Source organism: Corella eumyota, chromosome 1, assembly GCF_963082875.1.
Source record: "Corella eumyota chromosome 1, kaCorEumy4.1, whole genome shotgun sequence".
Classification (NCBI taxonomy): domain Eukaryota; kingdom Metazoa; phylum Chordata; class Ascidiacea; order Phlebobranchia; family Corellidae; genus Corella; species Corella eumyota.
Window position 1 is genome coordinate 18,415,415 of NC_137490.1, and position 26,859 is coordinate 18,442,273.

The window sequence follows — 26,859 nt, forward strand, 5'->3', positions numbered from 1 at the left end:
GTAAACTTATTTAGTTAGTTTTTAAACTGTCTTTTAGTAATGTGAGCATTAAAATTATAGCACTTTAAATAATGATTTTCAAATATTTTTTGAAGATATATATAATTTAGGATGTTTAAACAACTTTTAGCGATAATTTTTATTGGTTTGGTACTAGCAGATGAAGATAGTCATATTGTAAGTATAACTTCTTTTAATTGTCAAAAACTTGTTTAAAATTGAAAACTACTTTATTTAAATTTCTAATGACGTTTAATTTTAAGTTCTCTCAATACTAATTATAATGTTGTAATTACATTAATAACACTTCTATTAGCACTTTTTTCGTTTGTATAATTATTTTTTAATTTAAACTTTTTTTAAGTTTTTTGTTTAACAACAGTTATTGTTTTAATAAGTTTTTAAATTTTGTGTTTACAATATTTTTTAACTTCTAACACAAAATTTAATGTAATGATATTACAATTTGTTTAGTATAAAGATGGTGAGGATATATTATTATGGATGAACACAGTTGGTCCATACCACAATAGGCAGGAAACTTATGAGTATTTCAGGTAAAGCGATGTGTAAATATATGTAACTGTATTTCATAATTACAAATTGTTTTTTAACATGGATTTACAATAATTTGGCTAAATGTTTCAAAATAGCTGAACGCTCCAAAATATAACATTTTAAAACTGCACTGATTTAATGTTATAGGCAATCTATTTTGGGTATTGATTGGTGTTAATTTTAGCAGAAGGGTGAAATCTAAGTTTTATGTTTTATCCTAGATTACCATTCTGCAAGGGAGCGAAAGAAAGTAAGATAGATCGACATCATGAAAACTTGGGTGATGCTCTTCAGGGTGTGGAGTTAAAATATAGTGGCTTGGACATTAAATTTAAAGGTAAAAATAACTTAGTGTGTATTCTATTATTTATATCTATACCACATATCGAAAGTATTCTACTTAATATAGTTAACATAATGGTATATGACTATTTTATCTTTATTCTCGTTGTGAAAAGGTTGACTGCATGATCTAAACATAAAGTAATATTAGTTACCCCTCCCCAGTCTCTAGTTGTTTGTAGTTTGGGGTATTATAGATTATAATTGCCTGATAACTAAACTGCTGATTAAGTACTACCTAAGCAGGAGTTTAATCATTTATAGCGCCTTCCTCAAGGGCTATAGCATGAGAGTAGTGCAGATTGAACCCATAAGCTCATATAGTGTAGCAAGTGTTCTTACCATTACACCATGCTGTACATATTGTTTTAATTGGAAAAAAAAGCATTTTTTAATTTTGATAAATAAAATATTAAATAAATAATACTTAGATAGGCTGTGTTATACAACTTGTTATAAAAATCCTAAATTAATATTTATTTTTTTTAGATAATGTACTTGCAACAAAGTACTGTGAAATAGATTTGGATAAAAAGAAATATGATTCGTTTGTGTATGCTGTTAATAATCATTATTGGTATCAAATGTACATGGATGATCTGCCTATTTGGGGTAGGAATATTGTGTTTTATAATCATGATATAACAATTATTTTATAATCCAATATTGGGAACTATTTTGTAATAGATTATTGTCAAATTTGATTTATATATATTTTTTTTTTCAAACATTTTTACATAAAAAAAAATGATTATATATATATGATTTGTCTTTGTTCAATAGGACAAATTAACTATATAATCTTGTATTTTTAGGTATATATATGCATAATTTACTTTTTTATATTTTTATTCCACCGCAGGACACTCTTTTTTAATATAAACAATTTTAACAACAGGTATAGTTGGTGAAATGGATGAAAATTCGGAAGAACATTATATGTGGACTCACAAGAAACTTGAAATTGGATATAATGACGATCAAATTGTTGACATCAATCTCACCAGTGATAAGAAAATTAAATTGCAACCTAATATCAAAATTCAATTTACATACGAAGTAAGTTACAAACAAAATGAGGCATTTTTATTACAAATGTCGGCTGGTTTTTATATGGAATTGTATATACACAAATTTAAAATATTCCTTATATTCCCTAATGGGAAAGGTTTTATATTCTCTTACGGGGTGGGTTTTTTGGTACTTTTATCGGGTAAGGGTGTGTTTTTGGGACGTGTTTGAGCTATCTGTAAATCCAGGCTCAAAGGCAAATAGTGAGGCATTGGTGGGCTTAAACTCAAAACCTTTCGGCTCATAGTTTAACGCCATAACCAGTTTGCCACAATACTGGACTTTTTTAAGTTAATCTTTAAGTAATGGGGCTTATTGGACGATAAATATTATAAATACATTTATATATAAACAATTTAAAAGTCTTCAAAAAAAAAAAACTGCAGTTTATGTGCAAGGGTATCATAAGCTTATATAAGTAGTAAGTTGTGTCTATACTACAACAGTTAAAATGCAGCCCAATGAAGGTGGCCAATGACTAGTCCAACTAATTAAATGAAGCTATTTATGTTTATATTATATCATATCATTCCCACCTATTACATGTTTTGTTTATCATTAATATTTGTACGTTGTTCTATTTTTGGTAATAAAACCTTTTTTGTTTTTTTAAAGGTAATATGGAAAATTTCTGACATGACATTTAGAGATCGATATGAAAAATATTTGGATCCCAGCTTTTTTCAACATCGAGTAAGTTACATTTTTTAAGTTAACTCATATTAAGTTGCAAGGTTTCTAAATTTATATTTTTATATAATATACCATCCTTCTTTATGTTAAATTTTACTTCTCTTATTATTTACCAGACTCTTACAAATTTACAATACTTTATTGTCTTTTTAAAATTTCCATTTAAAGTAAGTTACAATCAACCCATTATTTAAACAATTCTGACCTTTAATATTTTTTAGATCCATTGGTTTTCTATATTTAATTCATTCATGATGGTAATCTTCTTAGTTGGGTTGGTATCTATGATATTAATGAGGACATTAAGAAAAGATTATGCTCGATATAGTAAAGATGATGACCTTGATGATATGGTAAAAAAATAAAACAAAATTTTTTCGTAATTGTTTAGTTTAAAATTTTGTTATATTTGTAACCGGTTTTAGTTTAGTTTTTTATCTAGATTTTTTTGTTTACAATATTTTATATATATATTTAAAGCATTTTAAATGTTTTGCTTAAATTCTTTTCTTATCAAGATAAAAAGGGTAAAATATTGTTATTTAGAATAGGCTATATACTAACATTTTAAAAAACATTTTTTTTTATTTCTTTTTTTATTTTTTAGGAAAGAGATTTGGGAGATGAATATGGTTGGAAACAAATCCACGGTGATGTTTTCAGACCTGTCACACACCCACTTCTGTTCTCCGCCCTCATTGGCTCAGGGGCTCATGTTCTCTCAACCTCATTGGCTGTCATTTTATTCGTTATGGTTGGAGATCTATATACTGAGTAAGATAGAATTTTTAAATAAAAACAAGCAGTTAAAAAATTGTCATTTCAACCCACTTTTTATTAACTCTTAAATTCTTGGAATTTAGTAATTAAATGCCCAACCTAAGAGCTGTATTTTAATTGAATGTTTATGTACATGTTCATATTGTCCAATGTTTTATTTGATAATGCATCTAGATAGTGCATGTACTTGTCGAATATATTTTTATACTTAGCCATTACTTACTAATATTTTACTTTCGATATTGAATAACAAAATTACATTTAATCTTTTTATTAAATTAAAAGTTTTTATCTTAAATTAATATTGTATATTGTAGGAGAGGAACTGTAGTAAGTACAGCAGTGTTTGTGTATGCAGCATTATCACCAATCAATGGTTATTCTGGTGGATCTTTGTATGCTAAGATGGGAGGTAAGTAATTTTACAACTCATAAATTTTATAACTATTATCTAACTTACTAAATTTGTTTATTTTGTAACAAATTTGCGTTTGTGTAAAATAATAAATTTTTTGTATTTTAGGACCTCTAGATCTTCTGCATTTTAATTTCAGTTTTTGTTTGTTTTATTAAAATTTTATATTTTACAATGTAATGTTTACACTTGTAGAAAAGTATACACATTTAACTTGTAATAAAGATATTATTTTTTGTATATTAAAGGTAAACATTGGATTAAAGAAATGGTTGTAAGTGCCTTCCTACTTCCTTCTATGGTCTCTGGAACAGCTTTTTTCATCAACTTCATTGCAATGTATTATCATGCTTCCCGGGCTATCCCATTCGGCACCATGGTAAATTTTTTAAACTCAATAAATCCTTAATTTTTTATAGAATTTTGTATGCCTAAATTGTAGCTTATTTTTTATGCTATAAGAATCTTTAAATATGCTTTGAAAAAAACTTTTAATATGACATAAAACACACTTTTTCAGATTTAAATTTAAACTGGGTTATTAAATTGATTTGTTTTTTGATTTAAAAGATAAATAGAAGCCACATTTTTGTGGTTTTCGAGATTATGTTTAAATTTTACACTTACCAAAAGTATATTATATTTTAACTACAAATACTCAAATTTTCATTTTAATTAAATTATTATTTTTTAATTAGATTGCTATGTTATGCATCTTACTATTTGTGATCTTACCCCTTACCCTTATTGGGACCATACTGGGTCGCAATATCTCGGGGACTAGTAGCCCACCTTGTAGAATCAACGCCGTCCCTCGACCCATCCCCAGTAAACGTTGGTTCATGGAACCAAGTGTTATTGCTTGTCTCGGTGGAATTCTTCCCTTCGGTTCCATATTTATTGAGATGTAAGTAAAAAAAATTTGTCTTTTTTTTTTTTTGGTTGATTTTTTTAGTTTTTATTTCATTTTATTTATTTCTAGTTGTTGTTGTATTATTAAGATATTTTTTAGTGTAAATTTATTAGTATAACCTTTTAATTTAATTTTATTAACTTAATAAAATTTGTCCCAAAGGTTTGCAAATATTTTAAACAGTTACTGAGACAAATTAGTATTTTGTTTCCTCTTTTTTTATGCCTTAGACATTCTAACTTTCTAATATATTTTGCATCTACAAAATACATTTTAAATTTGTAATCCTAAATTTTTAAATTTTTAGGTATTTCATCTTTACTTCATTCTGGGCTTACAAGATATATTACGTTTATGGATTCACTTTATTAGTGCTTGTAATTCTTACTATAGTGACTGTGTGTGTCACTATTGTATGCACATATTTTCTACTCAACGCAGAGGATTATAGATGGTAAATTTTGTTTATTTTTTGTTTATCAATTTTATTTTTTATTTTTAATCTAAATCTTTAATATTTTTTTAATTTTTAGGCAATGGACAAGCTTTTTAGCAGCTAGCTCAACAGCCGGCTATGTTTATCTTTATTCATTTTATTACTTCTTTTTTAAGACCAAGTAAGTATTTTGTTTCTCTAATAAAGTGATGCTATTTTTCATGTATTATGTTTTGTTTAAACTAATGTTTTTTTTGTGTAGAATGTATGGCTTATTCCAGACTACCTACTACTTTGGGTATATGGCAGTATTTAGCATAGCATTGGGCCTGATGTGCGGTAAGTTAATATTAAAATTAGCAGAATTCATGTAAATAAAAAAATAATGACAATTTTTATTTGTTTTTTGTGCTTTACTGTAGATTGTGGAATTTACAAAATTAATTTTTAATTTTTTTTTTCAGGTGCCTTAGGTTTTATGGGCACCAGCCTTTTTGTCCGAAAGATTTACACCTATGTAAAAATTGACTGAGAAAAAGACGAATACAACCGAATGTGCAGTTGCTATAAAATAGTCTTATAATATTGAAGCTGAAAAAATTGCTCCAAACGCGCACTTAAAAAAAAAACTGACGCTAAGAATAAAAACGATTTTTTCGCGAAAAACATTTTAATTACTTGTAATTATTTTTGCTTGGTGGCATTTTATTTTAAAGTAGTTTGACACATTTTTGTTGTTGAGTATTCCAAACTGCGCGTTTTTAAACTTTTATTACTGAAAAACAAAAAAAAATGCAAATGTGTGTATTTTTCTGTTTTAAAACTCGTAAATAACATACTTTTTATTTAAGAAGGATATATTATTTAACGTATTATTTTATTTAAACTAGCAATATTTGTTAAATTATAACTTAAAACTGACGCCCCATTAAGATAACTATACAATACACATATGTCTGAAAATATAGGCTCGTATGTTAAAACATTTATTTCCATCCAAGAAATATTAAGTTTGTTTTTAAGTAGTTACTACACATTAATATACGTTCTTAGCTTTCTTTAATTGAATCATATTTAAAGGCTGTTTAATTTATTAGAAGAATAATATAGATATTCGTGTTTTTATTTGTACAATATAGTAATGCTGAATTCCTTTTTATCGTATATTAAATAAAAATGGGTCTAAAGATTTGTACTGAACATACAAGATATAATTAATGTAAAATTTTTTAGATATTTTACAGTTTCCAATAATGATTAACTGATTATAGAGTTAGGGTTTATTGAATATATATAGGGTTAAAGTAATACATTTTAAAGAAACGTTAAAGTAATAAAAAAATTAGCGAGGATCGTAAACTACAAGTGATGCAAATTGGTCAAACACTTTTGTTATTCTTGCACTTTAATATTATGTTTCTCTTGTAAGATTTTTGCATTGGCTATATATTAAGTATAATGAATATTGCATAAAAATTAAGCTATATTTAAACCTCCTTCACATTTTTAAATTCGGTGGTTTGATTTTGGCCATGCGGGGGGCAACCGTCCAAGTGCTTTAATTTCTTTCTTCGTTTAATTAAAACAACAATCTTAACTGGTGAGGTGGTAAGCCTATATAGACCATGTGGTCTCTTATGCTCTTTAATCTTAGGGTAATGTTTAACGTAACGGGTTTTCTATAGGTTTAAAGCTTTCCAGGCAACTAGGTCTTAGTTTTTTGAAGCGTAGGTGGAAATTTACCGTATTATTTAAAGTCAACCGTAGCTAGAAAAACAATTACCTCATATTTGGGTCAAAAGAGTTATTAGCTAGCGAGGAAGTTGTAAAAGTTATATTCCAGCGCGCTGAATGGGGCGTCGAACGGCGCGAAACGCTAATAGATTTTAACTACGTTATTCGGCGACTAAAAGGCTGTATAAAGCCCATCCGCCCAGGGAATGCAGCGTTTGAATTAAATAAAGTCATGTTGCTGGCGTGGGAATGCTTAAACGCGCTGTTACTGAGACGTGGGAAGAAAATATTGATATAATTTGTGGCTTAACTTATTATTATTTATACAGATATCGGGTTAATAAGTGCTATGCTAAAAATGGAATGCTAGGTAACTTGCCCTAAAACAAAACGACGGTATTCTCAATCAAAACGCATTCAAGCCTCATATTAAATAAACCATGTCATTTAATCCAAAACTTAAATATCAAAGTTGTTTTGGATTATTGGACTAAGACCTGTAGTGTTCTAAACCGATCATGCCTGACGATTTATTTTTTATAAGTTAGACTGTTTACATTGTAGCAAATTTACCTGGTTTAGCATTTTATTTCATAGTGATTTGTTTTATTTTGGACTAAAACCTCTTTTTATTGGTTCATAAATTTTAATTTTGAATTTGGTTATTGATTTAAGATAAATTTTTATCGTAAATGCTTAAAAAGTTAAAGTAATATATTTTTGGCCACACATACAGCGAAAAAAAACAATTTATTTCTTTAGCACGCGCAGCATATATTGCATACAATAATTATCATAGATTTAAGCCCAGACCGCAAAGTTGCTTTTAAAGAAAATTACATAGAAGTTTAAGTTATGGCGTCTGTCTATATAAGTGAGAGTTATCATGTCTGTATCTGTAAGTATGAATTATGGTAAGGAAATTAGCGGTCTTGTTTATTGCGTTTACTTTTTTTCTGCATCTTAAAATTCCAGTACGCGCTTCAAAAATTATAATGCTTCTTTTGGTGACGTCATTTACACAAATACTACCTCTTTGTACCCGAAAATGTCTGGCCATTGATCAGATTCAGGCAAATATTAGCATAGGAATCTTTTCTTGCACCTTACGAAAACTTCAGAGGAAAAAAGGGGAAGAGAAAGAAGAGAATAAAAACGAGAGAGGGAGTTGAGGCTAGTATCAACAACTTGCAGGCTTTTTACAACAGTTTATGCGAAACGAGTTGGTTAGAAAGTTGCGCGAGATTACTATAATGACAGATCGTTCATGCTTCGGTTTTTCAAAGTTTAGAAAAAACAGCGTGAGTGAGTAGTGTGGATCTAACTAATGCTTATCAAGTGTAGATCAGTTCTATTCGAAAGTGTTTTAAATTTTAAAATCGGATTAAAGTTACAGTAGTTTTGTTTTAGGTAAATTTGTTGGACATTCAAAAATAATTTTAAATTAAAATTGATATAGACGATAAAAAAATTAAAATTAGGGTATTCGATTTTTATGATAATTTACTAACAGATTAATTATTAATTTAACTTTGTCATAAGCAGTTCTGTACTGACAATGCGCAATAATGTTTTTTTCATTGTTTAGATAGCGCAGGACACTTTTGTTGTCATTTTTTCATTACAGAAAATCCTAGTTATAATGTAATATACATTAACATATATGTTAAAGGTGATAAATTTATTAAGAATTGTGTATTTTACCAATTTCCATGTTTTGTCGTAATGTATTTTTTGTGTTAAACATAATATGAAACACGTGTTCAGGGTAAAATGTAAGTAATACGGATCCATTTTGACTAATGACATCATTTTTACATGTAAAATTTGCCTGTAACTGATAAGATTATACTAAAGTCTATGTCTGTCTGTAACATTATTTTTCTCGCATAGAATTCTATAGGAGAATTAATAACGATAAACTTGTGTTTAATTATTATTTGTGTGCACAATAGTTTACACACTAAATAAAAAACACAGCTGTAATAGAATTGCGCAAACAGAAAGTAAGTAATTACGAAAACACCTCCTATTTTTCAGTTTTAATTTTGATGTATTGCACAGCAGATGTAATAACAAAACTTAAAAAGAATTACATTTTAGATACCGCGTTTAACAACTTGTTTTAGCATTCATATTATACGTGTTTTCTCCACTTTTTGAACATCAATGCCCGGGGGTAGCGGCTTAGAAAATGTAGGCTATCCGATTAAAAGTAAACTTGTGTTTGCAAATAAACCGTTACTGAAAAACACAGTACTTTGCCTTTATATCATGGCTTGTTTTTAATAAGGTTTGACAGACCGTATGGTATAAACACTGGATTTTAATAACTGTATGTCTTGTTTACCTAAATCTCCTTAACGTGGTCGTTACTCATAAACTTGGCGGGAATTTTTAGCCACAGAAAAGTTGATTTTTCTCGTTTTTGTTTTGACTTAGCGGATTTAATTTCGAATGAGAATTTAAAATTTATAAAGTTTATGTAAAAACTGTTTATTGGATTAAGTGGATTATAATATCATGAACTTTTTTAGTTTAAAATTACAATTTAAATTTTTGAATATTTTTAGCAAATTTGTATATACAATTTTTTTTATTCGTGATCTTTATAGGTCAAAGTTTTGGTGCCTATTCTTCTATAAATTTTTAATAAAAATTTTGCATTTTTAAGCCGATTATTTTAAATATTTTTAGAAATTATTTTCGTAACAAATTTTCCAAATAACATCGACATTTCGGAATTTTACTAAATCCCGGAATTTTTAAAAATAAATTTCGATATTAATAATAGCCCAACCGTTCACTACACATGCAGATTTTTGCTTTAAAAATATTCTTGAAATGTTTGAAGTTTAAAACACGCCTATATGAGATACGTTAATTACATGGGCGCCTCGGTGTTTCGACGCACTGATATTTTTATACTTGAACTAATTGTCTGTTAAACTAGTCTGATATTTTATGTTCAATCTTTTAAATGTATCCGGTATTATCTGAATTAAATCGCTCATTTAAGTCGACGTTTGCGGAGAGTTTAACTTAGGTTATATATAATTTTTAACCATTAAATTATTGTTAAAAATTTAACAGTGAGGTTTTAATAAATATATGTGGTAGAAAATTTTGTAAGATATTTAAAATAGTATTTTTTTTGTAACATGTTTTAAAACGTTCTATAGAATAGTTTTAAAGTAAAGGTTTTAAAGTAAAAAGTTGAATTAAATTAGGGTATATAGATTTTAGTAAATTTTATTAAACTTAATTATAATTAACTTTATTCCTTTGCCTTGGAAATTGTTTATATTTTAGTAATTTTGAATAAAAATTATTTTAGGATATTTAATTATCAGGGCACTGGAATTAAATTATTTCTTCCCCGTCCGCTTGATTTAAAAGGAAAACAAAACGAAATCGAATTACTTGCTTGGCCAAGTTCGCTGATTAGTTTTGATTTGGGTCTTGGTTGCCGGAAAATGAATAAAAACATGAAGGATAAACTTTGTCGCGTGCCGAACTTGTTATGGCACACGTACTTAGGCTAGGTTTAATACCCGGGGCACATTGTTAAGTTTTTATCGTCGCGCAATCACCTGACCACAAGTCTGATGAACCTTTTTCCGTACATTATGTTCGACAAATTGATGTTTGTGTCCTAAACTCTAAGCCCTTTCCGAGACTAAATAATAATTAACTCAAGTAGAATGCCATTTTGTGGTTTTTGTATAATTCTTAGAAGTACAAGGTTGAAGCTTTGGCGGTCACGTGATTAAATTTGGCGGTCACGTGAGTATTGTTCTATGTTGTTGTTATGTCTATTACGTAGGTTAATAATCATTTTAAAGTCGCCTCTTTTCAACGAGTAAAGCATGCCTCGAAACTCAGTCTTGTTCTTCGTAGGTGTGTGGCAATTTTAAAAGAATAATTGCTGGCCAGGAGACCGCTAAAATACAAGGAGATATCGCTTGTTCAATATTCGTGCTTCAATTTTGCAAACGTCACGTTAATAGCTGAAATCAGGCTAAATGGGCAAATTATTAAAGTCCCTGACGTGCTTTGGTATTTTAAAGAAGTTTAGGCTTTCGGGCCTCCGCTATATTGGTCTGGGCACTTGAATAGTAGTAATTGCTGGTTTCCAGACCGTACTTACCTAAAACAAATAAGATTTAGGATATGCCAGCGGCTGTGTAGTCGAGTTTTTAATAAAATTAAATGATGTAATCGTCAATTATTTTGATAAACGCTCGAGCCGGCGTCAATTTACACCGCACTGATATTAACTATATTAAACCACAATATAATGATCCTCATTATGTTAACTTGTACGTAAACATTAAAAGAAATGAGACCACGGTTCGTTTGTCAAAATAAATTTGTTTTAAAACCAGCAGGTGGGCAATAGATGCCATCTAAACGAAATCTAAACCGATCTATTTTACGTTATTTGAAATTCGATTTCGATTTTAGATTGATAAACTTGCCCCTTAAGTTAATGATAGTTACATGCTTGGTTTGAATTAGTTATCATTAATCATTGATTGGTGAATGCAAGATTGCTGAGTTAACCGCATAAGGCTCTTGTTGTATGAAGAGCTGTATAGGTTGTTTGATTATTAGTTAAACAAACTTCCATGTTATATTCTAAGACGTTAAAAGTTCTATTAATTAAATGTTTTTTGCTAGAGAAAATATCCTAAAATTTATGGAGAATTTCATGCTTGAATAGTATATGTTTAAAGAGTAAAAAGTTATACTTTTTGTTTTCTTTTGTCTTTTAGTATTAAGTTGGTTTAGCAGAAAACAGATTCGTTAAATCCGACAACGGCCTAATAAACGCACTAAGAACACTTGGTTGTAGCTGGAGCGTCGGCCAAGTGGCTATCGAAAATGTCAGAAGTGGACCCGCTTTTCAAATTCGTTTGAATGTTTTGGGCATTTTCTATTATCTGGAAGTACGAATGTATTGTGGGCGCACGCAGAACAGTTGTAGAGCGTGTGTTGTTGGGTTAAGTATCGCACAAAGTCTGATAAATCGACTGAATAGACAACATAAGTAGTAGATTAATAGTTTATATCAGAATAGGAATGTAAATGCTTATTGTTTAATACCACTTATTGATATTAGTAGGGTAAAACGATTAAATGAGCTTTAATATTCAGATTCGGAAAAATAAATATCGTCGTCTATTTATTTAATGTCGTTATGTTGTTTTCTTAGCTTATAGATTTTTAGAAGCACCCCACAAGTTCAATTCCAGTTTAATCTATTTGTACAAGCTTAAGTAGAAGCACTTTAGAAACGAGAGCTTAGCTTTTTTGTTTGTATCACGGACTACTTGTTGTGTTAAATTAGCTGGGGAGTGTGTGTGTGGTTTTCATTTTAAATACCTTTTCTTTTCATGCGAGTCCGTCGACTTGGTATGATCCGGCTTTGTCTCTGTCAGAGCGATGTCTCTTTATTAAACCAAGAACAACACGCGCCCAACGTTCAAATCTTTTGACTTCATGAAAATGGTAAGTCAACATCTGAGCGCCGACAAGTGATTTGATGTTTCGCTCTGGCGTAAAGGAATGCCCAAGATGTTCGAGCGAGCTGTTCCCGTCCGTAAAGATTAGGCTCGCGGAACAACAAGAGATATTATCAAAACAACACCCACCCAGGCTTTAAGAGAAAGCGCAGACGATTGTTATGCGTAGTTTGACTTTGACAGAAGGGCCCAGACAACGAAGAGGGATCGCGCTTACAAAAACATATCAACGGAAAAGTAAAAATCTGTGAGGGGTTTCAGGAGCGCTGATACGTGACTAGCGGCCCAATCTTTTCTGCTCACCAAGCGTGTAATGGCATGGATTTTTAGGCTCGTGCCTTTAGCGGGCTTTGAAGGAATCGCCCTTTTTCATTAAACAACGGAAATTAGTTTTGTTGGATGAAAGTAAAGCAGACATAGGAAACTGAAAAAAATTAGCTAGTCGCGTTATTTGTTTAGTTTTTTACAAGCATAAACCACAGGAGTTAAGTGAATATTTTGTCAGTTCGATTTCCGCTGGGGGACTACAATAGAAATTATTTATCTCTACTATAATGTCAAAAACATCAAAGTGAAATATCTCGCCAATGCGTCTGTCGTTGACCAACAGAAAAAAAAGATTGTTTTTCTTATACAAAACCACTTGAAAGGCAATGACAAAGCAGCATGCAATACCGTTTAGGGCTTAGTAAAACCAGATAGTATTCTGATAGGATAAGGTCCATTGAAAACAAGCGGGGTGCAACAACTACAAACAAAAAATCGCAACTCAATCTGACCGCCACGCGTCTTATTGTTGTCAGAAAGTAATTGTGGTAACAACTTTTATTCTTGACTAGTCATTACGTCAGAGAAAATATCTATTTTTGTAAGGCACATTACTCACTCTAAATTAACTGTTTTAGAAGCAGAAAATCATAGGATTATGATATGCTTTGTATTCAGATAGTTTGATTTATTAAAGAAATTAAATTTTAAATTCTATTTTTTTAATATTTTTTTCTTACAGGAAAAATAGGTTTAAAATAGTTAAAAAAATGTGTTGAAAAATTGGGAATTAGAATAACATCCTAAAATCCGGTGTCCAATAGATCACTGAGCTACAACAACAAACTTTTAATGACTTGCAAAACTTTTACCTAAAAATCCGGTATTCAAATATACAAGATTTCACCAACAAAGATGTCAACTCTAACTTCCTACATTTTCACTTTATTTCTATCATTTTCGATATCGTCAGCTTGCCCAAGTGTTTGTCAATGTGCTGGTCGAACTGTTTGGTGCGACGGTCAACAACTGACTGGTATACCGACCGGGATTCCTGTAAACGCCAAGCAAATATATTTATATGACAACAACATTACTTCTATTCCACCAGGAGTTTTCTCAAACTTAAAGGTAAAAAACAGGATTTAATATTAATAATTAATTCTTCTATCAATTATAAATGTTTTATTTAAATCGCATAATATTTACAATTAACACTTAACATTTATTTATCGTGTTTTAAAATCAAAAAATAAACATGGTATTTGAAATTCATAGGCCGTAAAAACGTTACTAAACTAAAGTATAAATGGCTATTTTTAACCCCTTACCATTTAACCCAAGTACGGGTTATTGGTCGAATATAGAACTGTCATTTTTGTCTGGCTATAGTTTCCCGTCTGTTACTTCAGTAATTGAAAGTGTATACACGCGTTTGTTCCATTAACCTTAACTTTGTTCTTGTTTTACAAAGAAATTGTGCGGCTAATGATTCGAAATATTGTTAATTCCTTGAACTGCATTTAAAAATCATTTTGGGCATAATTTAAAAATATTTAAAGTATCTATGAATTTCGGAAATTTATTAAATAAAAATTAACATTTTTAACATATTTTTAAAGTACTTTTATATTTTTCAAATAGTTAAAATTGACAATTGCCATTTTTGGTTTAGCTTTTAAGACAAAAAACTTCTTATTTTTTAGGATCTTCAGCGTTTAGATCTTACCAATAATCAAATTACCAATTCGGGTCTTTCACCTAATATATTCAGTGAGCTAGTAAACCTGAAGGAATTAACTTTATCCGAAAATTCACTCACTCGAATTACTAAGAAAATGTTTTCAGGTAGGTCCTGGTTAATGTTGAAAAATCTTTAAACATTTTAAATTTTAATAAAACATATAATTTTAATTTTTTTTTTTAATTGAGTCTTAATTTTCTTTCTTTTTTAATATTTAAAAATGCTTTTTAAGTTGTTTTTTTCTAAATTACGTTTTTATCGATAGGCGTAGAAAGTTTGGAACGTCTTTATGTAGAAAACAACAAAATTCGGACGATCGAACGAGGTGCTTTAAGTAACATGAGTCACCTGGTTGAACTTAAACTAGGCTGGAACCGAATCAACATCTTTCCGAAGATTACAGAGTGTCCTAATCTGAGGAGACTGTGTCTAGAACATAATCAAATTAGTCGACTGCAGGGAACGTTTAGCGAAATGAAACTAGAACAACTAACAGTAAGTATAAATATTATATTTTTCACCTAACTTTTAGCAAAACTTTTTAGTTTTTTTTAGAAAATTAAATTTTAAAGCAAAGAATAATGTGATTTTAATTGCATTGCTCGTTAGTAAGTTTTTGTAAGTAAATATAAGGAAAAATCACGTCATATGTATTTCTTGATGTTTATGTAATACCTACAACCTATTAGTGTAATTATAAACGATATCTACCATCAACCATCAACATGAAATTTATTTCAAATTTTCTTTTTTTTCTAGTTGTCTGGAAATCAATTAAAAGAATTAGCGCCCTCTGTGTTTAACGTGGATAATAGCAACTTACGAGAACTAGACGTCAGCGAAAATTTGCTTCAATTAGTGCCACGTATAATCAGGTATAAATCGTTGTTCTTAAGATGGTAATTAGCTCGGATCACATCTAGCCAAAAGAACCGTGTGTGTTTAAGCATAGGGAAATAAACACGGTTCAATTACGCTGTATCCCAGTCTTTTTTGCGCGATTGAAAAATTAACTTTAATTTTCAACTTGTCGTAAGCCGCGCCTTAACCATTGGAAAAGCCATTAGTTGAAGCACAAAGCGAAACAACGAAATGTTGTTTAGACTATCCCCTGTCTTTGCTAAACTGTAGGCTAATTCATCATCTACAAAGATGTTTACTGTTTTAAAGGGTGTCGATTGAGATCCTAATGCCAGAAAAAATAATTCCGTTCCGTAGAAGGATTTTTATAGCGATGTTAAGTCAACATTTCGAAAAAACACAGGCTTGCTATTTTAACCAAAAAAACACGCGCGCATCGAAATTATTTAATTTAAAGTTTTACTGTCTCATTTTTGGCATATTTGGGCCTAATAACGTTGGAAAGTGAACATCAGTTCACCACAAGCGATGAATGTTATATTATGTTGTTGAAAAGGGAGTTTAAATTTGCTCGATTAAAATGAGCTTCGTGGAAATACTTATTATCGCAGACTCGAGATTTTGCAAATTGGCCTGTAATTTAAAGATGACGTAATTCACTTTTTAATTAAATCGCATTATTTCAAAAAAACGATGGAATTTTTTAAAAAAATGTATAAAGAACAAATATATAAAAGAACTTGAACATGTACATGTTGTTTTTTATTAAATTTGAGATTTTTCTTTTTTAATTCGGTTTACAAAAGATTAAGGTTGAGTTATTTTTTGTAAAGATTTAAATCCTTAAAAATGTTGTTTTATCTTAAACACGCCATTTTTACGCCAGCTTACCCAAAAACGCGCAGAAGATAAATTTTAATTACATTTTTAAACCGTCAGCAAAAATCTCAAAATTAAAAAAAAATTTTTTTCATAAAAATAAAATAAAAAAAATTGAAAATCAATATCTGTCCAAAGGGGAAAACAGTATTAAAATGACTTCTTCTAAATAAAACTATCTCCAATGAAGCATTCACAAAACCAATAGCGCGTTCTACAAACCCAGGAAAACATAACAAAAACTCAATTTAAGTAAAACGTTGTTCAACATAAACACAAAAAATGATAATCGACGTTGTCTAAACGAACCTATATTTGTACAAAAAATTTGGGGGGTTAATAAAAATGAAAAGACAGATTGTTATTTAATCATTTTCTATGCGCATTGTTGTTTGAATAAACTTTTAACAATGCGAATTAAAATGGGTTCCTGTGTAAAAACAGACAATAACCGCTTTTCTATTCCCGAAACAACAAAATGTATGTCATCGAATCATATATTACATTAAGTTTGACATTTTACTTTAATAAACACGTGGTTTGCATTAAAATAAACTTCAGAAATAAAACAGTTGTTTATTGTTACGGTCGCGTGTTGCTAGTACACCGAAAAGTAAATTATAGACCTCCAGGATTTTCTGATTTTGGGTATTACGTATTTGAACTATATCTGTAGGACCAACCCTAAATCGTAAATATTTTTAAATTACATTTCATTAAAGGATCAAATGAAAGTGTATTCAAAACTTACCGTATTTAGATCGAAAAAGTACTAGTGTTTTTATATAAAAATAAATAATTTTTGTTAGAATCAAATTTAGAATAGTTTAAATATTTAAAAAGCCCCCAAAAATCGGCCATCAATTTTTCTTTATTACGAAAACATTTTAATGCAAAAATCCTGAACAAAAATAAAATTACTCTGTGCCTAACTCTAGATCCCCAAATTTTAATTCCCTTTTTTATTTAGTAACATGACGTCACTCCACACTTTAAATCTCTCACAAAATATCATAAGCACTCTCCCATCCACGTTCCTCGACAACTTGAAGCAAATCAAAGTGTTGGATCTTAGCGGAATGAAGCTGACGTCACTACCCGAAGGTTTCATACCTCGTGGTACGTTTTTGAACGTCGCTGATTTGTCGAATAACCCGTGGAATTGCAACTGCGACATCGCGTGGATTCCAACCTTAATGACGTAAGCAAATTTATCATTGATTATGTAAATAAGTTTTATTTTTTTCACAATTAATTTTTAACTTTTTTGTTTTGTTTTAGTGTTTTCGAGGGAGCTTTTATAAATGAGATGGATGTACAATGTTCAACACCTTTTAAATATAGAGGAAAATCTTTATCCAGTGTTTATGGAGGGCTATTAAAATGCAACGGGTAAGTTACATCATGAAAATTAGATTTCTGGTGTCCTTGACACAATTATTTTAATGTTTTTGTTTCAAAGTTTTAACGTTTTTTATACTTATACAAATTCCTTTAATAAAATTCGATTTTTAACGAAATCGTAATATATAATTGGTATTTTTTGTTTTACAGAGAAATGAATACAAATATCAACAATGTAATTCCCTCAAGCAACCCTTCACCATCTAAGAGACCACTGATCGAGTTATGTGAGATAATGGTTTGTGAAAATGGTGGAGTTTGTTATATTAACGAAAAAGAATACCCAGCTTGCAGGTAAAATTAAATCAGGTGTTTTAACACCCATTTAAGGTTATACACACAATTGATTTGTTCACAAATATCCTTAAAAGTTAAGGCCTTAAACATGGCAAATTATGTCTTAAAAGCTTGATTACTTTAAATATTAAAATTTTATCTCAGATGTCCACCTGGCTGGAAAGGTTTTGTTTGCACTGAAAAAGATCATCTTCCTTCTCTTATCCCATCTGAAATTCCAACTTCAACTAAAAAGAGCGTTGTACCGGTCGACCCATACAAACCTAAACTTATCATTCAAACCGATACCCTAACCCCTTACTCTGTTGAGATTATATTACCTGCAACTGGGAAGAAAATGACAATTTCAGTGGCCGAGATCTTGCCTGGTTCTAGTGGCGGTCCTATACTAAGACGAGAATTCAACGTGACCCCTACTCGTCATAACTATGTTGTAACTAACTTAGAATCGGGAACGCGTTACAACATATGCATCAGCACCGTCGAAGTTATTCCTGGAAAAACCAACCGCGTCGTGCATGACGAATTGTGCGGTGACGTCACAACTAAAGTGACGACGACAATCGCAGTGAACGACCGAGGTACTCTTAGCAGCGTTACAAAAACTGAAATTGATGACACTGTTGGGAAGTTACCGGAGGCTAAGGAGCCGGACGATCAAGGAGTAATTGGGGGTGATAATTCTGCGATTACAAACCCAACTAAAGACGATCCAGATTTTCAATTGCTTTACCCAGCGCTTGGAGCTAGTCTTGGCGCGTTTTTGATTATCACCATCGTCGTTTTGTTTGTTTGTTACCGAAGCAAAAAGAACGTTAAAAACCCGGACACTGCTTCTGTCAACTCGCACAAACAATACAAGAAGGGCCAAAAAGATGATTGCGTGGAACAAGAAGCTATACCGATGGTTAACACTCAGCAAAGAATGTATTTAGCCCAACAACAACAGTCACCACAAATGCATGCTCTGCTCCCACAAAACGACGAGTCTTATCACGTTAACAATTATGTCACAGCTCCAATGCGAGTAAGTACTCCCAGCAAGGCTGGGTCGTTGGGTAGAAGCAGCACTTCGGGAGGTAGCGTTAGCGGCACGCCACATGCTTACCCAGTCGACATGCAGCGTTGTTGTTCGATTCCGACACCACCTATGCACTCGACAATGCAAGTCGACGGTATGCGTTACGTCGTTACTCCACAAACTGGCGCTAACGGGGGTTACCAGGGCAACGGTACAATGTACAACAACCGCAATCCGTATACCACGTCGCAACATATACAGCGACCTAATAGGGGACCTGACTACATGTACAGGCATCCTAGTACTACAAGACTGCCCCACGAGGTAGGTGTTGACACCTGTTACGTTGACACAGGGGTTAGAGGTATGGTTATCCCAGTACAGTCAAACTGTACGACGGTCAACCAGTACCACCAAGCACCGATTGCATCGACATCGGTGCACCCAGAGACTACTTTTCAACCGCTTAGCAGCCCGATACACAATTATAGAGACATGTCGCCTTTGACTCATCAAGGCTTACCTTTAAATTCGCGCAACGATCAAATCGGTTTGACTCCGTTGTACTCGGACACGCTCGGTACATACATGTCGTCAGAATATTGTGCGCCAACAATGTCTCCGTCTATGACGTCATCGTTTCATGACACGCTCGTGATGTAATGAATAAGTTTATTTCCTTTAGAGGCTGACAGTCTGGCGAATTTTCCAAGCGAAATAGCATGGTATAAACGACTGTGTTTCTCATTTCCTTTCCTTTGTTATAACTTTTTAAAACAATATTTACGAGCAACAAGAAAAAAATAGAGTTTTTGACAGAATACTTTTATTTCTTCAAACTTTACTTTTTTTTATTTTTATCTGTTTCTTATAAGGTATATTGCAAACTAAGAAAGCCATTCAAGTGTTCAAAATTTTTATAAGTCAATTTTAGAATAACTGTTATACAAAAAACATGTGTTTTCATATAAGGCTTTTTATTAGCCTTTTTTAATTAGGTTTATAATTGAATTCTTATGTATATTTGTACCCGTGTTTTATGATTTAAAACTATAGTGCCCTTATAAACCGCCTAGTAATGTATGCTGCCATCTCTATTGCATTGTGATTTATAAATGCTATATACACTACTATTTTGTACTACATCCTTTTACCATATAGAAGTGAATCTTGTTTTGTTATTATAAGCTAATGGATTTTTATTTTTAAATGAAATCATGATATTTGTTGTCTGTTAATCCATTAGAAAATTTTGAAAAGAAGATTTCCCTTTCCGAATGAAGTAATGTTTTTTCTTCTCCTTATAAATGTTTTACGTAATGTTATTTTAAAAGTTCCAATTCGCTGTGCCAATTTTTTGCGCTTATACTATAACAAACCGTTTATAATTCTATTCTATCATATCGTTTTTATATTGCGCAAGTAAAGCTAAAACTTATTACTTTTATTATTATGTTTTTTTTTAGTTTACTTCAATGGGTTTTTGTATGGTTTTGGTTGTTATGGTTACGAAGTCAAAACCATGACGAAATAAGGTTACATATAGCAACTAAATAACTGGGTGTATAGTCGATGTTTTGGCTAACAAATCCAAACAAAAATCTGACTTAAATTTATTACGAAAACAAATACTGAAGCTCAAAGGCAAACTTTAAATTAAATTTAAGGCTTATTTCATTGCAACTACAACGTTTTTTTAAATGTTTAATAATGACTAAAAAATAAAGATTTAAAGCGCCTTTTTAATACATAAAAAAGCGTAATTTGTTATGGAATATATTAAAACAAGGCAAATTTAATGTTAGTGTTTTGGCTGATCGGGTTTATAAAACGATTACTGTGCTCCGCAGTGACCTCTAACGAACTGAAATTTATGTTCCAAGGGTTAAAACTTATAAATTACAGATTTTATTTTTCTCTAGCCATTGTCTGAAATTATTAAGTTTTTTGTCCGCATGAACGCTAGAGAGCTTATTGGTGCTTACTATACACGAAATGGTTTTCAGGTTCTGAGTTGTTTGTTTAATGTAGTTAAATTATAACCAATGTTACAAGCAAAATGTGTAACGTAACGTAATTATAATAAAATTTCAGTTTTTTTTTGAAAACAACAGTAGTAAAATTATTTTTTTAATGTTTGATGTTTAAATATATAACCAAAATTAAACTATAATAGTGAATTCAAACTTAATAAGAAATAAATTTTTTTCATAAAACTTAACTTGATAAAATATGCCACTTTATTTAAGCAACTTTTGGGTAAATAATTTACTTTTTCTTAATTAAAAAAAAATTCTTTAAAATTTGTTTCGTTAATTGCTTTGGGACATTTAAATAAAGATTATTAAAATCTTCAAATTATGTATGCTTATTTGATTGACTTTACAATATTGAATACAATTAACATAAGTCAATAAGGCAATTAGGATTATTAGTACCTTGGGAAAACTTAAAATCGAAGAAATATTTAAAAAAAAAATTAGTATTGTTTGTCCATTGAACTTCATAATATGCATTGGCAAAATAAATAAATTATTCTTCGGTAAAATTGGGTGGTATTTAACTGCTGGTAAAAAAATGTGTATGGGTTATTTCATTTTATATGTTAATACTATTTTGATAATTGACAAATCTTTTTATTAAGTGGTTTTATAATTTATTTTATGATTTAATAATAAATAACTTATATTTCAAACACTTTTCAATTATTAAAAATATAATATTGTTCTGAAATTTTTTTTTAAAACCAACTGATAAGAAGTTTTTGTGAATGTGTAAAGAGAAATATTAAAAATCAATCCATCAAAATGTTATTCACAAACACATGTTAATAAGTTGTTGTCAATTCACAAAGATGACATCATAATAAAAATTTAAAAACTAAAAAAATATATATATAAATTGCACAACCAAGATAGGAGAAAGAACATTTGAAACATAAAATAAAATATTGGGAACTTTTTTTATGTCAACGGCCTGGATAAAAACCAGACGAAAAAGCAACAGGGATTAGCAATACAAACTTCATTGGTTAGTCAGCTAGCAACGAACCCTACTAGGCATAGCTTTTCTCTTCGCGTTTTTCACTATACTGTACTCGAGTAAGGGCTGGGGATTAGTTTGAGAATGCTTGACGGTTTCGCATCTAATCCAGGCCTTTTTTGCAAGTGCCTGATTCACTGAAACCTCTATGCAGTCTTGATTAATGTGCGACAAGCGGAATCTAATAAAAACTACATCCTTTAAACTGGGTCTATGATCTAGTAGTTTGTAAACTATGACGTCAGGGCTATTTCAAGGAGTTGGCGTTCGTTTTCCATATGGGAAAATACCGTATTCGGTCAAAACGCAAAGATTTTTGGCGGTTTGTAATGTTTTAAGTAACAGAGTTAAAAACGCCCTAACTAAAAAAAACGAAATATGTTTTTTGTTGGGATGCATGTTAAACAATTAAGTTTATCTGATTTGACTTTTATCAAATCTTATCTTCAAACATATTAATTTTGTCCTTATTTTTTCTACAACAAGCTTTGGTTGTATCTGCTTAAAATTTTTAATTCAATTTAACTTTACATAGAAGAGAGCTATAAGTTTAATAAAATTATCTATGACTTCTTTTTGTGGCTCATAAAATCTAAACCCTGTGTGGGAATGTTTTGTTGAAGGATTTAGATAATATCTGAGTCAACGACGCATTTAAATCTTATTTTTTCTTTGTTAAATCCTAACATAAACTCCCCAAAAAATATGATCCCCAGCCAAAATACAAGATCGAGCGATTTCCTATACAAGTCTGGAATAAAATCTACAACTCAAAAATGGATTTTTATTTGTTGAGAACTTAGATTAATCTAGACAGGGGAGTGAAAAATATCAAAGACTGAATGAGATCATTTTTTAATAATATTCTATAATGTCTGTGATCAATCAATGTTGTATAAAAATTTCTTTTACGATGTAAGACTGTTTCTTATCAAAGAGTACCAGACTTTCTTCAGTTAAGAATTGGTCAGCTATTTGCCTTTTATGGTAAAGTACTGTCTAATCAGTTTATTTTTTGTTATTTTAGTTACAAAAGGTGTTTATTAAAAAAAAAAAATTTTAATATTTAATAACAACTTTGTTATATTCAATATTTAATAACTATGTTTTGGATTATTGACATAATTTTTCGTAATAATGTTTAAATAGTAAATAGTAATTTAATTTAACAGGCTATTTTAACAGAAGTTCGATCAAAATTGTCTACTCTATTATGTAAAGTCTGTTTTTAAAATTTTAATTTAATTTATAAATAAACCATAATAATACCACCACGCAGCAGTTTTCAATAAACTTCATTTTTCTCCCAAATTCAACGTTTTAGATCTATCTTTCATGTCTGTACTTCATATTTTTAAAGTATGGTAGTATTTGCGCAGGATGTCTTGTGTAAATTTATCTTGTTTTAGCTTGGTAAAAACTGTGAAATTTTTTTGGATTTTATTAATAGACTTATAAGGATAGTATTATGTTATTGAAAGGGTACCAACTAAGTTTGTGTTTTTTTTAGTTTGTGCTATTTTTATATTGTTTAAAGTATATAAACGTTTATTTAAAAGCAAACTAGTTTGGGTTTTCTATTTTTAAATAAACAAAATTAAAATATTTAGTTTCATCGTTATAACAACAGGCTTAAATATGTCGTTAGGGTTAATAAAAAAGAATTAAAAAAGGGAAATCGCGTCTAAATCCTTTAATCTCAGTCTATGTGTTGTGAAACATTTTGCGCGTGAATCACAAACTGTTGAATATGACAATTTGTGACGTCATATTTTGTCGCGGGGCACTTTTTTCCAAGCGAGTACAACTCAGTTTCTTCCCACCACATTAGACCTACTTTGGTTTAGCACTGAAAAGTCGATGTCCGAAAATTAGATGGATCACCATTTAAATCAGGTTTTCTGGTAAATTTTTTGTACTCTGAAGACAGGCTAGATAGGTTTACCTGATTTGTAATTAGGGTCATTTATTTAGCGAGTGTTTAGTAAATTTATATGCTAAAAAGTAAGGCGATATTATGAGCGTAGTAATGTAGTCGGATAGAGCTGTTGTTACCCATTTCGGTTTTTAAAAATTTGTTAGTTGTCGGAGAGTGGTATATCATTAACTCGTTGTTTTTTAAATGTGTTATTTTTGGTGCATTAACTTTAGTTAATGGGTTTTTAGCGCTGTTTAATTATACCCTGCAAACGCGGGATATCATTTAAGTGAAAGCACATACCGTACTTCACCTATAATGTATGCGGGTAGTATCATTCAGATCGATATCCAACAAAAAAGATATCAAGCAGTTTTTTAAAGCATTAACTGAAGACAATTGGGCGACATGTCCACGACAGATCGAACACAAGCTAGCCCGCTGCGCTACGACAAGCTGCGTTTGCTCTTACTCAGTAAAAAAAGGACAACGGCACTTGGTCCCCAACAGCGCAATGTTAAATACAGTGAGATTAACCTCATTCTCAGATTGCCGGCATTTTTAGTGTTACGGAGTTATTACGAGAGACCAAGGCCGCCTACCAGCAGCTTTTTATTGGAGTCTAAAGGAAATTTTATGCTTTATCCGAAACTAAAGATTGATTGGGGTTCATATTTCAAAGAAGGAAGCATTAGTCTTTTAGTACCACAGCTCTAGTTATTATTCATTATATTTTATAAGCTTTGAAGTATAAGGTAACTAACAACTTGTTTGTTATTCGTTCTTCTAAGCTTTTTTAATAACATAATACTGTAATACGTATAGGCTGATAGGGTATTTTTATAAAATGTTCTAGCGTATTTTAAATTGAACCTTGCTTAAAGCGTAGTAAGAATTTCGAAATGCGTTACGTTAATCAACGCGCTTTGCTTGATAAGAAAATATGCCAGTTTGTGCATTGACCAGTCAGTCAGTTTGTTAGTATCAATAAGCAAGTGAAATACTAGATAAGCAGAGTCTGTTTTAATCAGTCTGTCAGTTATAAAACGAATATTGATGGACAGTTCGATAAAGTATAGTAAGCAAAGGCAGATTTTTCTAAACTGACTTTCAAAAACCACGTGTTGCATGATATTCTTTGAAATATGTTATTGTGTTTACTTCAAAGCGTTGTAATGGCAGAAGATCAGTTTTTAAACAAACAAGGAATTAGATAAACACACAATAAACAGGGCGGTCGCTTTGTTATTTTCCTGCGATAAAATCAAGGAGTTAAGTAAAGTGTTACAAAAAATCACGAAAAATTTTATGAAGCCGACGTAGTTGTATATTTTAGTGTAAGTATGTTCAATAAAGGTTACCCAATCTGGCAATACTTTTTTAATAGTTCATAGTTCTGTAGTTAGGTATGGTCAGATTGTCGATTGTCATGTCGTAATACTATTTTTGTTAATTCATTAATTTATAATTGTATGTATAAGTATATATTAATATTAGTATTTTTATCAGGTTCCATTTTATACTTAACAAATACTGTGTACAAGTAAACCTAATTAATTTAATAAGCAATCATAGTCATTTACTTTACTTTGCGTTTTCGGTTGACCACACGAGCGATTAGCAGTTAAGTGCGGTGATTATTTGACAGTTTAGTTCGATTTTTGCGGCGCAATTTTATCTGAGGATTTTCGTTCTTGACCTCATTTTCGGATTTAAAGAACAATTAATTTTGTTTATTAACATCTTGTCGTTATTTTCGTGTCGTAACGCTCATGCGCAAACAAAACAAGCTAAATTTGCCGACTAGCATTATGTAACTTGGGAATGCTGACTGCATGATTATTGTATTTTGTTATAACATTGGAATCAGCGTTAATTTGATTAGATCATTACATTATAATAACAAGTTTAAATTAAATACACACAAAAAAATGAGTTGAACATGTAAGCACGAAATCGCTTTTAGCTTTTTTAATTCATTGATAATGAAAAACTCAAATACAATTTTTGCACACATAATTATTAAACTTTACACATATTATTCTTAATAACAAAGATCAAATTAGGCAAAAAATCCAATTTAAAAACATTAAAATAATTTTGAACTACATTTGTTTAATCATTTTCATTCACGGGGATCAGATTTTAAGCGTTGCGCAAATCCTTTAATATATAGCACATCCTTTTTTTAATTAGACGATGACGTCACATTATTAAGTGACGTCATATCGAAAAGCGCGCGTCTTTTCTCATTATTTTCGCGGGGGTGGACGCTAGGGGGATTATTATCAAGTCTAGGTCAGTGTTATTTAACAAACATGTGTGTTTAGCTAAAAAAAAAATGTGTATTACATTGTAATTAATTCTGCTTGCAATTTTTTTTTTAAACTTGAACTTTGCTATGTTTAAAAATCAATTTTGAATTCCCCACTTTAGGTTGCTTATACGTATTACATTTTCTTTTGAAAAGATTATATTTGTTTTTATCGATTGTTTTTTAAAGTGTTTTTCGATAGTGTTTGTGCATTAACCTAACCTAAGAATATGTTAAAAAAATAAGCATTTGTTTTAGCTTTTTTTTGATGATATCAAACTCTTTTGATTTAAGGATTAGAATGCTGGCACACGTTTGTTGTTTGCTAACTATAGCCAGAAAGGGAAGACTTAACTTTGAACTTGGGATGATTAAACAATAGAACGCGGGAAACTGCATTCAATCCAAGTTCATTATCACCTTATCGCTTTTGTCGGCTTAATTTCTCTAAACAATTATTTACCTTTTTACAGATTTTGAAATAAAAGAAAGTATTTTGTTTAGTATATAAGGTCTGCTTAGCGTGTTTATTTTTAAACAACAACTAAATTGGAAAAATTTAGGAAAGTATACAAAAAATGAAGATCACTGTTTTGTTATCGCTTTGCCTTATGTGCGTTTTCTTGAAATGTAACGCCAAGA

At 30.4% G+C, this 26,859-nt stretch overlaps 2 protein-coding genes across 2 annotated transcripts; both read left to right on the forward strand.

Moving 5' to 3' along the window:
- The first annotated feature begins 45 nt into the window (after positions 1-45).
- LOC145740689 (transmembrane 9 superfamily member 3-like) lies at positions 46-6,314 on the forward strand. Its single transcript, XM_082558518.1, has 15 exons — positions 46-177; positions 475-557; positions 780-895; positions 1,390-1,512; positions 1,799-1,959; positions 2,587-2,664; positions 2,886-3,017; positions 3,272-3,438; positions 3,762-3,856; positions 4,108-4,238; positions 4,558-4,766; positions 5,080-5,226; positions 5,306-5,389; positions 5,471-5,547; positions 5,673-6,314. The coding sequence occupies exons 1-15, from the start codon at positions 112-114 to the stop codon at positions 5,738-5,740; spliced, it is 1,737 nt and encodes a 578-aa protein (XP_082414644.1). The 5' UTR covers positions 46-111; the 3' UTR covers positions 5,741-6,314.
- Positions 6,315-13,484: 7,170 nt separating this feature from the next.
- LOC145750337 (vasorin-like) lies at positions 13,485-20,360 on the forward strand. Its single transcript, XM_082566346.1, has 8 exons — positions 13,485-13,868; positions 14,444-14,585; positions 14,747-14,976; positions 15,241-15,356; positions 17,192-17,422; positions 17,503-17,613; positions 17,776-17,919; positions 18,067-20,360. The coding sequence occupies exons 1-8, from the start codon at positions 13,653-13,655 to the stop codon at positions 19,604-19,606; spliced, it is 2,730 nt and encodes a 909-aa protein (XP_082422472.1). The 5' UTR covers positions 13,485-13,652; the 3' UTR covers positions 19,607-20,360.
- Positions 20,361-26,859: the final 6,499 nt, after the last annotated feature.

Coding starts and splice junctions, on each gene's coding strand:
- LOC145740689 (XM_082558518.1), top strand. CDS start 112: ATGTTTAAACAACTTTTAGCGATAATTTTTATTGGTTTGGTACTAGCA. Junction 1,513..1,798: donor GGATGATCTGCCTATTTGGG/GTAGGAATATTG, acceptor TTTTAACAACAG/GTATAGTTGGTGAAATGGAT. Junction 2,665..2,885: donor CCAGCTTTTTTCAACATCGA/GTAAGTTACATT, acceptor AATATTTTTTAG/ATCCATTGGTTTTCTATATT.
- LOC145750337 (XM_082566346.1), top strand. CDS start 13,653: ATGTCAACTCTAACTTCCTACATTTTCACTTTATTTCTATCATTTTCG. Junction 13,869..14,443: donor GAGTTTTCTCAAACTTAAAG/GTAAAAAACAGG, acceptor CTTATTTTTTAG/GATCTTCAGCGTTTAGATCT. Junction 14,977..15,240: donor TGAAACTAGAACAACTAACA/GTAAGTATAAAT, acceptor TTTTTTTTCTAG/TTGTCTGGAAATCAATTAAA.